This window comes from Melanostigma gelatinosum (assembly GCF_949748355.1).
Source record: "Melanostigma gelatinosum genome assembly, chromosome: 17".
Taxonomy (NCBI): domain Eukaryota; kingdom Metazoa; phylum Chordata; class Actinopteri; order Perciformes; family Zoarcidae; genus Melanostigma; species Melanostigma gelatinosum.
Window position 1 is genome coordinate 21,110,069 of NC_136650.1, and position 12,937 is coordinate 21,123,005.

Sequence of the window (12,937 nt, forward strand, 5' to 3'; positions counted from 1 at the left end):
TACTGCATCAAAGTGACCAAAATGACTGTTCATTTCATCATTATTCACAGATATACAGGAGCAAACTGAGCAAAGAGAATGCAGGACCACGGTCAGCGACACAGACTCTCTGCAATGAGCACACGTGACCACTAGAGGGGGACACAGCTTCATATCAGCAGCGCTCTCACCACCACGAGGTCAGCGAATGAGTCCTCAAGCAAAATAATAAATAAAGAGGTAAATACTGAAGCTGTTCAGTATTGTAAACATGTAGTTCATCTTGTGCCTGATCTGAGCACCAGGTGCATTAAACAGCAGTGGTTACACAGGTACAGCAGAGGAAACCACATTTATATGAATTATGACAGGAAATAAATTGCATAGATGTGATAAACAATATTCTCCCAGATATCAAGATAAGTTAAAATCATCAATAAAAAATATACATCCTTCGGTTTGCAAATCTCTGTCAACCTACTGTTTGGTAATATTCACCGTTAAGGCCACTGGACCGCTCCCTTTACGTTGCATGTTTAAACCCTTTCATTGGCACACTATGAAGGTGTGACCACTGTAAGGAGAACCAGATATGGTGAGCTTAGGCTGCTAACACGACACGCCGAACGTTGTCTTTGGTGGAAACATTTTAATATATCCCTCCTCCCATGACGAGAGGCACTGCAGAGCAACTGTGTCTTAACGTCGCAGGTCCCTGTACACACATCCACATAGTGTGCTCTTATGCGCACACACACACACACACACACACACACACACACACACACACACACACACACACACACACACACACACACACACATCTACAGTTTGTGGCAGTGGAGAGGACGTGGTTGCATGAGGTAGTGAGTGCATTCAATGTGTTTGTTACAGCGGGAGTGTAAAAAGAGGAATTGTTTGGTTAGAAAACATTGAATTTAAAGGAAACCATGTTTGTGTAAAATAAATCTCGACAGAGTAGAGCTGTAATCTGATTGAACATGCTGAGAAAACAAAATAAAAATGTTTTTTGTCGTCACAATTCAAAAAGTTACACCAAAAAAAACTCCTAAACCTGTGATTAGTGTTAGAGACACACTGATGTGTTAGCAGCACCTTGGAAAACATTTCATTTCAAGACTCTTGATGACCGTGTGCGACTTTGTAGTCGCCACTAAAGTGACATCACTGTTGGCCTCCTCAGTTTGTGGCGGTTGCGTGACGACAGCTCATGTTACCGATGTATGGAAGGCCGGCGGTCACTTGGACACGGCCTGCCCCCCCATGCCGGCCTGCGTCATGAGCTCAGACACGTTGTTCTCCAGGCCATCGATGCGGGTTCCCATCTCATCGAGTGTGGGAGTTAAGGAAAACTGTGCAGGAGCTGTGCATGTTAGAATCAGACGGCAACTACAGAATACATACAATTAAGTTAGTAATATAGTAATATAGTAATAACAATATGGTAATATAGAGATATCTTTGGCATATTTGGATAGCATTAATTTCAACTTAATAAACAGTTGAGTGTCATTATATACCATACGACGGGGGGAACAGGATTCGTCACAACACTGTTGAGGGAACGTCAAACCGGAAACGCCAAAGAACAGTGCAGCTGAGCATGCAGTGAAGAGGTTCCTGTTGACACGAAGGTGGGAACAGGAACCGCTTACTAAAAAAAAAAGGATATTTTTGGACTCCAGCTGCTGCGACATCGCCTGGAATCGTCCTTGAAGTCGCTGCATCGTTTCCTCCATCTGCAGGGAAAAGAGAAACAATGTATGCAAATGTTTGCTCGAGCTTCAACGAGAAACAGCTGACATCAGACAAACTTACCGCCGCTGTCATGTCTGTAGCTGCGTTGCGGTCTGTTTTTGACATATTTTCTTCAACAGCGCTAGTCTCCGCTAGTCTTTAGATGGAATCGGAATCTCGGTCATTAGATTGTTTATTTGGACTGTTAAAAAAAATCCTCACTTAGTTTCCCCTCAAACAACGTTCGCAGTGACTCCCGCAACTTTGCGGTAAATTGAGTTGACTGTGTGAAAAACAGCGTGACTTCCTCTGTAGTGTCATTTCACAATAAAGGTCACTCGACGAAAGCATTGCGAGTGACAAACGCTTTTATTATGAAGGTACAGTTACTAAACTTCCGGTTTTATGCTCACATATTTTGACCAGCTTGACATTTGTATCTGTAACGGTATGTGGGCATATGGGCAGGGCGTTTATATCAACTCTTTGTAGACCATGTTATCCTGTGAGGCAGGTCACTGTGTGTTCTGGGAATGTGAACTATTCCCTCTCCCCACGCTGAGCTTTGTTTTTTTATGAGAGATTATCCTGGAACCTACTGACACATGAGAGATGAGAGGCTGTCTGGACGGTTACACAACTTCCATGAAACGTTTATGAATTTACATCATCTGGATTTTGTGTAAATGACAAGTCACTGCTGCTGAATGTGTTAAATGTAAACCGTGTAACTGGTGTGGTGTGCAAAGCAGGAAGTCAACTGAAATAAAACAGGGTACATGAAATATTTAAGAAGATGAAGCTCTACCGACAGGGCAACACACAGGCAGAGGGAGAGTCTTCACTTTCTATTAGGTCCCAATGGATGTCACTCTTCAATACAACATGTGTTACCTTCAGCAGGGCCGGATTAACTCAATACGGGGGCTGGACAATCATAGCTGTGCAAGGATTTTGGGCCTGATGAAAATATATCACATTGGGTCCCACCACCCACCCTGCACATTTTCTGTAACCGCATCACCAGAACCCATTATGAAGCTTTAAATAACTGTCTGTGCAGATGTGGAACTCTCTTTTCGTCCAATCCTTACTGTACGATATTTACTGACAGTGAGCTGTGAAAATGTGTGAAACACTGCAGAGATGCAACATTCTGCACACAGAGGCTCTCTGGATGCTTTTTGCTAAAAGTAAAAAATAAACTGCTCGTTTTATTTGCACATTGCAAATAAAGTATATTGATAATAGGTCGATAAGTTTCCATTTTATTTCTTATTTTTGCATTAACCTGGGAGATTTCTGGTAGAGGCAAACTTCCCCCATGTGGGCTCAAAATCTGTAACCTGATCCGGGTAATCAACACAGAAGTCTTGTAGTTAAACTAACGTAAATTCAGACAGGAAGACTATACTCTCGCATGCCTAAAACCACAGCTTATTTCTGCCATCACTCCTCATGCAGGCACACTCATTATTTCCTGGCTGTTATTGTTCGGGGCTGTCAATCATATCAGCTGTCTAAATCAGCTGGTCTCTCTAGCCAATAGCACAACGACACGAGGACATCGTTAGCCTATCATCTGGCTGTCATCTGTGTGTGTGTGTGTCTGGCTAGATTAGGAGATTATAAGGAGTAATATTTACATCATCAAAACTTTAAATCTTTTTGATTTACTTTTACAATCTGGGATCCAAATATAAACCAAGTGGTAGCCCCACCACATAAAAGATAGAGACCTGATATCACCGATTGATTGACGGATCATTTAATACAAATGTCAACAGCTAAAGTCAATGCAGTAATGTTCTAAAGTAACAACGAAACCTAAACTAAATGCATAAATGTTATGATATTTTCTGATAGTTGGTTATTACCTTGTTCACAAATCACAGGACATCGAGCTAGTATTGGTAAAAACAAACATCAAAAGGTAAAAAAGACAAAAGAGGTTTAAAGGGACAGTTCAGCCCTAATTAAAAATAATAACCATAATAGGGAAATGCATATTTGTGTGGGACACAGGATGGAGGAGTTTGAATGAGAAAACAGACGGTAACACTTCGTTGGAGGGCTTGAGGTTTCAGAAGGAGCTGAAGAGGAAGGCGGACTGTGAGTGGAGAAGATGCGATGAGCTGCTGCAGTAGCTGGAGAAGGTTTGGTAGAAAACCGTTCATCAGAAATGATAGCCGTTTGAGTCGTCGCTGTGGCTGCACCGACGGAGGCGGTTGATGCCGCAGCAGAGTGCATGGATGGGTGCTGTTTGGGGCATTGTTGTTGGACGCTTGGCCACGGTCGGTGAATTACTCCCCAATTGGCATTGGTGGCCAGGTAGAAATATGGCTGGTAGGAATACGGATAGATTGTAATGGCTTTTTTAACCACAAATACCGGTATGTTGCCAATGCTGAAAATATTCCGATCAACAACACTCCGAGAACCCCAAGAATCCCTCCATTGCCTGGATTAGGTGGTACTAGATCTCCTTCTGGTACTAGATCTTCATTCTCCTGCTTATTTTCCTTTTCGTCCTCATCTTTCTTCTCTGTAGTTGTGGTTGTTGTAGCAGTTGCAGCTTTGGTGGTTGTTGTGGTTGTTGGAGCAGTTGCAGTTTTGGTGGTTGTTGTAGCAGTTGCAGTTTTGGTGGTTGTTGTGGTTGCTGTTGGCATGGTAGTTAAAGTGGGGCAATCGCAAGATATTTTAAGTTTTGGGTACAACTGAGTGACAGTTGTGTCGGGAGGACAATTTGTTCCAGGAAACGCTTCAAATTTTGAGTTTGATGTTGTCAGTTCTTTGGAGAGCTCTTCCAAGGTCTTTGCCTGAAGAGATTCATTTTTTCTGCTATCTTTCACATTTTTGCCCCAATATGCGCTTGCTAGCCACTTGCCTCCACCCTTCTCACTGAAGCAGCAGAATGCTGACCAGAGCATGGAAGGAACATTAACCTTGTTGCTGATATATTTGGTGCCGGGCTGTGCTCCAGTTACCAAAAAGGCTTCAGTGACACCGTTGCTGTTTATACAGTACTCATCCAGAAAGCATTTGATGCATGTCTCCATTCGGTTCCAGCTTCCCTTGTTGAATGTTCCTTCTTGTGGAACAGCGTTGGTGAGGGTACAGGTAGATTCTTTATCATCTTTGCTCGATGCATAATGTCAAGAAGAGTTGAGCCCACAGAGCTGCCTCGAAAACATGCATACACGATCAGGGGAAGGTCAGGATATAAAAAGCATAAAGCATATACTCAGAAATCAATAGTTAAAGTGTAATCGAAAGATAAAGTGTATGATCATTATATAACAAAATGTTTAATCAATATGTAACGAATGTTTAATACATAGAGTGATTTAACAAATGTAAACCTGATAATAAGTGTTTAAGTGTATCTGAGTATAGTGCAGTCTGAGTGTAGAAAGTACGGAGAAAGAGGAAGTAAGCAGGGTGTTGGCTTCAAGGGATGGGGAAATAATGATGGTTGAGAAGAAAAGACACAAAGCACAATAATGATGAAGGATGAGATCAATAATCATTTTATAAGCAAATGTGTACTAACCAAACCGATTTAACAAATGTAAAAACTGATTAACAAATGTTCTGTGTGACCGGAGCTGCGATGTAAGAAAAGTGCTTGTCAGGATGACTTGCAGAAATTAGGAGAAGACTGTTGCAAGAGATGAGTCAGAGGCAGGAAGCCTGGACTTATATGGACATGTTCAAGAACCCAACGCCCTTTCCAGAGGGTGGGGGGGATGAGATCATGTATTGAACAGGAGGGGGCTGACAGCCCAAAAGTGTTATAAAAGAAGTAACTTGCAAACAGCAAGACGGGATTTCAACACGCGTGCTGTCCAAATGCACCAGATGAGAAGATACTGAAGCCTGCAGCTGATGTATTGAGGGCTTCGTCTCTGTTCACGGAAAAGAGACCTCTGTTCGTGGACAAGAAGATTTAAAGACGGAGGTTTTCCTCTCCCCACTGCTCGACTCTTAAACATCTGGACAACAGAGAAGATGCAGCAGCCCGAGAAAGACTTTGTACTGAGTTTTGTGGACTGTTGGACGAACTCCGTTGCAGAGCAGGAGGACCGAGGGTCCGGCCGGACCTTCGCTCCTAACAACTCCAAAAGAACTTTTTCATCGCACCATTGAAAATCCAGCTCCAACCGAGCCGTCTCGGCAACTAAAACTAATGAGTATAATCAGAGAAGAAAAATAAATTAACGAATCAAGTGTAGTGACATTTTATGTGAGCTGTAGCTTTAACCCTTGCAAACTAACCAAATATAACCTGCAATAAATATCTAATCTGCATTTAAAGTAAATTTCTCAAGTGCATTCATTTGCTCAAGTAGTAAAAAGTTCCTCGTGACAGTAAAAAGTTAAAGCTATTGTATGTCTAACAACTGAGTTCTGAAAGGTTATCCTAGTGACAGAATCCACTTAACAATCCCTTACGGTTTTAGCAAGAATTAATCCTAGCCGTTAAAACCTAACCTGGCATTTACCAAGAGCGCGGATCCATAAGAGGGAAGCTGCCATAACCGACGCGACTGGTAGGAGCGCCCGGGGTCAGGGTGGCCCCTCGACCGAGTGCACTCAGACCGGAGGAAGCAGGGTAGACGTCGGGAGTAACGGCAGTTAGAAGAGCCAGGCGAGTTCCCTCGCAAGAACACCAGCTCGACAATCTTTTAATAGAGAGCTGAGTCAGTAAGTAGCCCCGTATCGGGCCAGAAGTACCCAGGATCTAACATGTGGCGCCCAACGTGGGGCTCGACGGAAAAGGAGTACGTTGAGTCCAAAAGAAGAACCCCGGCAGCCAAGAGAGGCTGTCGTTCGTGTACGAAAAGACCTGAGGTGAGGCGTTGTGGTAGAAAGCAAAGCTGCCCAAGCCACGAAGAAGTCCGATGGCGAGACATCCACGCATCGAAGCTGTGTGTGGTATTTACAAGCCAGCACAGGAGAAGCCGCAGGCGACGGGGAGCATCGACCAGACTCGCCCGACCTGTAGAGGGGCCAGAGCCTGATCCCATCCCTTCCTCAACGCGCGACGAGAGGCTTTGGGAGGAAGGCGACTCGAGACAACAAAGACAAAGACAAAGTCCAAGATGCAAGTGCAGCAGAACGGACCAGATGTTCCAGGGACCGGCCGGCAGACGGAGGCGACCCAGCGGGACGAGCCAGCGGCCCAGATGAAGGAATCGCCACCGGACGGCAGAGAGGACCCGATGGCGACGAAGGCAGCCCGCAGACGACGACGACTCAGCAGGACGTGCCAGCGACATCGACCCAGGACCCGGCAGCAGACGGCAGCGCGGACCAGGAGGAGGACGGCGCTGGAGCTCGAAGTGGTGCACCAGAGGGCCCACACGCGAGAAGAAATTCACTGGCAAGGAAACGAAGAAGTGGATCGTTTCGTCCAGATGACACAAATTGTCTTTGTTGGGATCGAGAAGTGGGAAGAATTGCCCAAAGGAAGGGTAGTCCCAGAAGAGAGCGTGGAGGAGGTGGTGCATGCAGTGCATGGCGCACTAGGATATGCAGGCACCGTTCCAACGCAAAGGGAACTGGAAAAGCAGCGACTCTGGATTCCTGAAAAAGAAGTCCGCAGAATCCTAAAAAAACTGTGAGTTGTGTGGTCGATATAACGCAGGAAGGAGAGGACAAAGGGAGGGGAGGACTCACCATTAAGAAAAGAGGAATCCAAGGAGTGGGGCAGCTGAAGCCGGTTCCGCATTAGGAGAAAACCAGGAACTCAAGAATGGCCACCAACATACAAGATTTACCACCCTACGTCAGAGTGGCCAATGTCAAAGGGGTGGTTAACATGAGAAGGAGTACTACGGGGCTCTGGGCAGGAAGAGCCCTGAGGAAGTTGGGTTGTGCAAGAAGTGATTTCTCTCCGGAGAAAAAAGAAGTGTTGCAATGGAGAGAAATTAAGAATGACTGTGTGGTCTGCCTGCTGCCGACCACCCTAGCCGTTGCATGGCAGGGACCCGGAGACCAGAAACCACTCCGGGTCACAGGAAAAAGAAAAGAGTTTAACCGCATGCGCCATAAACCGGTGAAGGTTATGGATGCATGCATATGCGGTACATGCCGTGTGGAGAAGTTAACAAGGTTAACCTTCATCACCTAGTGGTGATCGACAGCTGGGAGCAGGCATCAGGACCGTCTTCACCAGAGGACGACGTGCTCGTCATCACTGCCCTGGCCGACGAAAGCTTCCTGTGAGATTCCTACTAGCTAAGGCGAGGCAGCCTGTGACCTCAAGAAGGGGATGTCAAGAAGAGTTGAGCCCACAGAGCTGCCTCGAAAACATGCATACACGATCAGGGGAAGGTCAGGATATAAAAAGCATAAAGCATATACTCAGAAATCAATAGTTAAAGTGTAATCGAAAGATAAAGTGTATGATCATTATATAACAAAATGTTTAATCAATATGTAACGAATGTTTAATACATAGAGTGATTTAACAAATGTAAACCTGATAATAAGTGTTTAAGTGTATCTGAGTATAGTGCAGTCTGAGTGTAGAAAGTACGGAGAAAGAGGAAGTAAGCAGGGTGTTGGCTTCAAGGGATGGGGAAATAATGATGGTTGAGAAGAAAAGACACAAAGCACAATAATGATGAAGGATGAGATCAATAATCATTTTATAAGCAAATGTGTACTAACCAAACCGATTTAACAAATGTAAAAACTGATTAACAAATGTTCTGTGTGACCGGAGCTGCGATGTAAGAAAAGTGCTTGTCAGGATGACTTGCAGAAATTAGGAGAAGACTGTTGCAAGAGATGAGTCAGAGGCAGGAAGCCTGGACTTATATGGACATGTTCAAGAACCCAACGCCCTTTCCAGAGGGTGGGGGGGATGAGATCATGTATTGAACAGGAGGGGGCTGACAGCCCAAAAGTGTTATAAAAGAAGTAACTTGCAAACAGCAAGACGGGATTTCAACACGCGTGCTGTCCAAATGCACCAGATGAGAAGATACTGAAGCCTGCAGCTGATGTATTGAGGGCTTCGTCTCTGTTCACGGAAAAGAGACCTCTGTTCGTGGACAAGAAGATTTAAAGACGGAGGTTTTCCTCTCCCCACTGCTCGACTCTTAAACATCTGGACAACAGAGAAGATGCAGCAGCCCGAGAAAGACTTTGTACTGAGTTTTGTGGACTGTTGGACGAACTCCGTTGCAGAGCAGGAGGACCGAGGGTCCGGCCGGACCTTCGCTCCTAACAACTCCAAAAGAACTTTTTCATCGCACCATTGAAAATCCAGCTCCAACCGAGCCGTCTCGGCAACTAAAACTAATGAGTATAATCAGAGAAGAAAAATAAATTAACGAATCAAGTGTAGTGACATTTTATGTGAGCTGTAGCTTTAACCCTTGCAAACTAACCAAATATAACCTGCAATAAATATCTAATCTGCATTTAAAGTAAATTTCTCAAGTGCATTCATTTGCTCAAGTAGTAAAAAGTTCCTCGTGACAGTAAAAAGTTAAAGCTATTGTATGTCTAACAACTGAGTTCTGAAAGGTTATCCTAGTGACAGAATCCACTTAACAATCCCTTACGGTTTTAGCAAGAATTAATCCTAGCCGTTAAAACCTAACCTGGCATTTACCAAGAGCGCGGATCCATAAGAGGGAAGCTGCCATAACCGACGCGACTGGTAGGAGCGCCCGGGGTCAGGGTGGCCCCTCGACCGAGTGCACTCAGACCGGAGGAAGCAGGGTAGACGTCGGGAGTAACGGCAGTTAGAAGAGCCAGGCGAGTTCCCTCGCAAGAACACCAGCTCGACAATCTTTTAATAGAGAGCTGAGTCAGTAAGTAGCCCCGTATCGGGCCAGAAGTACCCAGGATCTAACAATAAGAGCATGGACATAAATGGCCTCTGTCGTACCCTTGCCTGATGTAATCAGTATCTCCTGCCTGGTGGTTGTAACTACCGGTAGATGTGGATGATTTCTCCATGTTCTTGTTGTTACGTATGTCCTCAAGCTGTATCAATTGAAAGGCTGAGTTACTGATGTGGCAGGACAGTGGTAAAGCAGATCAAATGTACAGTAGCAGTAATGATATACAATAGACGCTGATTATTTCTATTTTACAAAACAAACTTGGATTGACACAAGTTAAACGACGGTGATAACATCAGCTTTAAGCCAAACCCAGTCAGTACTGAAAGGATGCTACAAGTTACAGTATCATGAAATGTAAATCACTTGTAGAGCTCTCAGAAAATAACTAGGATAAGTTAACAGATAATGGATGGATTATGATTATTGTTAGCGGTAGCATCAGCTGGTATTCACAGTGGCGTATAAATATGTTTTGCATCTGTGTAGTATTGCAGTATTACCGTATCAGCTTGCATATATTTCCACTACTTAATGACTATTTTGCAAAACTTAAAAATGCAGTAGTGATGTCGTTGCTATGGATTTGGATCTGTGGGAGTATCAGTCAGACATACAATAATATATTTGTGACTTAGCAACAAAAATAAAAAACAAAAGATGATACCTGTGGTTCTATTTTCCATTCTCTTTTGGTCCCATTGCTCTGTATCGCTCTGTACTTATAGGCAGAAAACACTGGGATCTTGTTCCTTGTGTCGTAGAGCGTCACAAATCTTCTCATGTCATTGAAAGTCTGGCAAATGAGTTTGTATCTGTTCTGGTCCAGGATCTTCCCTCCCTCCAAGATACCCGGGATGTCTGGTGGAGTTTGCTGGAGGAAAAACTCATCACAGTCTGCCATCGACGTCACCACTTCAGCTCCCGCTGGAGCGATGGATAGGACGAGGAGGAGGAGGAGGAGGAGAGCGGCGAGGGGCCGGAGGAGATGCATCTTCAGTAAAGTCAGCATCAAACACTGTGAGGTCACAGGAGAGAACAAAGAGTCAGGTTAAGGAGTTGACGACTTTTCTCCACTCATCCAGGTAAAAGTAGGTTGTTCACACTTTGTGTATGGACATTGTACATTCTGCTGTAATGCAGCCCTGTCTACCCTTTACCGATGACATATCTGACTGTGCATCATAAACATGGCGTAAAAACTGTATGTGTAGAAAATACTGTACACAATATGCCTGCCAGCTTTTCCATTTCTGTATTTGTATTATATTTTAGATTATAATACAAGATTTTAATTGTATTATTCAATTTGATATAAACATTTGAAAAAAAATAAAACAATAATACAAACGTATCTCGCAATGTTGACATCATTCTACATCTGTTGTATTTTGTAAAAGTTTACAGTAGCAAGTAAAACATCAAACATTTGAAGCCACTTCTATGAGTTGTATTGATAGTGCAGCATCAGATTAGATTAGAACATCAAACATTAACTGAGCCTGAGGAGGAAGTCTGATCTTTATAGTCTGCGATTCATGAAAGTGGGTGTGCTCCTACCATCAGTAAGTCACTTTTTAAGATATGCGATACTTTTTAAGTTAAAAAAAAGCACAGAACAACAACAAAAACAATACTAGCAGTTGCTAACAGCAAGAAGATGACAACAGGAGACACACGGGTAAAACCATCAAGACAGTGGTTACAAATTGAACTAAAAAAAGTAAAATATAGTTCAAGTATGTCAAAGTTATGTCAACACGTACCAAATTGAAATGACAGTCAAGACAATTTTCACTTTCAAGTTCAGAGATTAATTATAGAGTTAAAAGTGAAGGCGTAACTCTGCAGCACATAAAGCATGTCTTTCATAAACGTGTGTTTCTGTTCAAATAAAGAGACATTTTATGAAACCATAGGAATAAAATCAGTCACACATTATACCCGTTGTTACAGAATAGAAAGTCCTTACCTTTATATCTGCAGAGTGCCACTTCAAGTGACGTGGACAGAAAGAACGGTTGTTATTATATAAGTTATCCACTCACTTTCACTTTCAGGATGAGTCATGTGACTTACAAGAATCCAATGCATCATGGAAAGTACCAAAGAAGGAAGTAGGTGCTGTAGACGTAGAGTACACTTTTGTTCAAAGTTTCAAAGTTCAACGTTTCTCCCAGTCCAACATATAAACATAATCATATAAAGTGAATGCAGTGCAAATAGATTAAAAAAACATTTAGACAACTTTTCAAAAAGAACATCAAAAGGTAAAGAAAACAAAAGAGGTTTAAAGGGACAGGTCAACCCAAATCAAAAAATGCCTTCATTTAATAACCTTGTTGTGAGCTGTTTTATGTCGGAACTATCTTATTCCAACCATAGCAACTCGCACCAAATGAATAAATAACACTACAGGTAAGAAGGAAAAAAAAAATGTATTTTCAATTTTGGGTTGAACTCTCCCCTTAGGCATATATGTGAAAATAGTATGCACTGAAGGTGATGACAATGTAACAATTTAGGGGAAAACACAAGCAGAGACATTTTATGAAACCATAGGAATAAAATCAGTCACACATTATACCCGTTGAATAGAAAGTCCTTACCTTTATATCTGCAGAGTGCCACTTCAAGTGACGTGGACAGAAAGAACGGTTCTTATATATAAGTTATCCACTCACTTTCAGGAGTCAAGTCATGTGACCTAAAAGAAACCATAAAATGCATCATGGAAAGTACCAATGAAGGAAGGAGGTGCATTTACTGCTGTAGAGTACACTTTTGTTCAAAGTTCAAAGTTCAAAGTTAGCTTTATTGTCAGTTCCACAATATGTACTCAACATACTGAGGAGTTGAAAGAACGTTTCTCCCAGTCCAACATATAAACATAATCATAAAGTAAATGCAGTGCAAATAGATTTAAAAAAAAAATGTTGACAACATAATATGTAATTTAGCAGCAGTCGGACATAGAGTGTTAAAAGAGAGGAGGGAGAGAGTTCAGCTTCCTAACAGCCTGGTGGACGAAGCTGATTGAGAGTCTGGTGGTGCGAGCACGGAGAGACACGGAGACAAGGAGACATATCCTCACCTCTTCAAGTAGTGTGTTTCGTGTATGACTTGCATTTGTTTATCTTGCGGTTTCTTAATAGAAGGATGACTTTGTCAAATAAACAACTGTGAAACAGTGAGAGCAAGATTATATAATTCGGATACACTATTTTGCTGTCAATTTTCACATCTATTCATGAAAAAGAAGACAACATGCCTTTTCTTGTTGCCTATTGGTCGACTGTAAATTTGCCGTTTGAGTATCTGGCTCTGTGATTGGA

At 42.9% G+C, this 12,937-nt stretch overlaps 1 protein-coding gene across 2 annotated transcripts; it reads right to left on the reverse strand.

Moving 5' to 3' along the window:
• Nucleotides 1-681: 681 nt before the first annotated feature.
• On the reverse strand, nt 682-11,672 carry LOC306790914 (uncharacterized protein). Of its 2 annotated transcripts, XM_079287462.1 has the most exons (4): nt 11,575-11,672; nt 10,270-10,620; nt 1,673-1,739; nt 682-1,333 (listed from the first exon to the last, which is right to left on the reverse strand). In XM_079287462.1, exons 2-4 carry the CDS (start codon nt 10,612-10,614, stop codon nt 1,239-1,241), a joined length of 507 nt encoding a protein of 168 aa, XP_079143588.1. In that variant the 5' UTR covers nt 10,615-10,620; nt 11,575-11,672; the 3' UTR covers nt 682-1,238. The 2 variants fall into 2 exon arrangements, 1 of the variants encoding a protein (XP_079143588.1); XR_013772728.1 differs by lacking the exons at nt 682-1,333; nt 1,673-1,739 and adding an exon at nt 8,686-9,744.
• Nucleotides 11,673-12,937: the final 1,265 nt, after the last annotated feature.

Bases quoted from the DNA above. Each gene is read 5' to 3' on its own strand.
- LOC306790914 (XM_079287462.1), bottom strand. From the start codon at position 10,614: ATGCTGACTTTACTGAAGATGCATCTCCTCCGGCCCCTCGCCGCTCTC. The intron at 1,740-10,269 runs GTATCATCTTTT...TTTTCCCTGCAG, and splicing joins AATGGAAAATAGAACCACAG to ATGGAGGAAACGATGCAGCG. The intron at 1,334-1,672 runs ATATCCTTTTTT...TAACTCCCACAC, and splicing joins GCAGCAGCTGGAGTCCAAAA to TCGATGAGATGGGAACCCGC.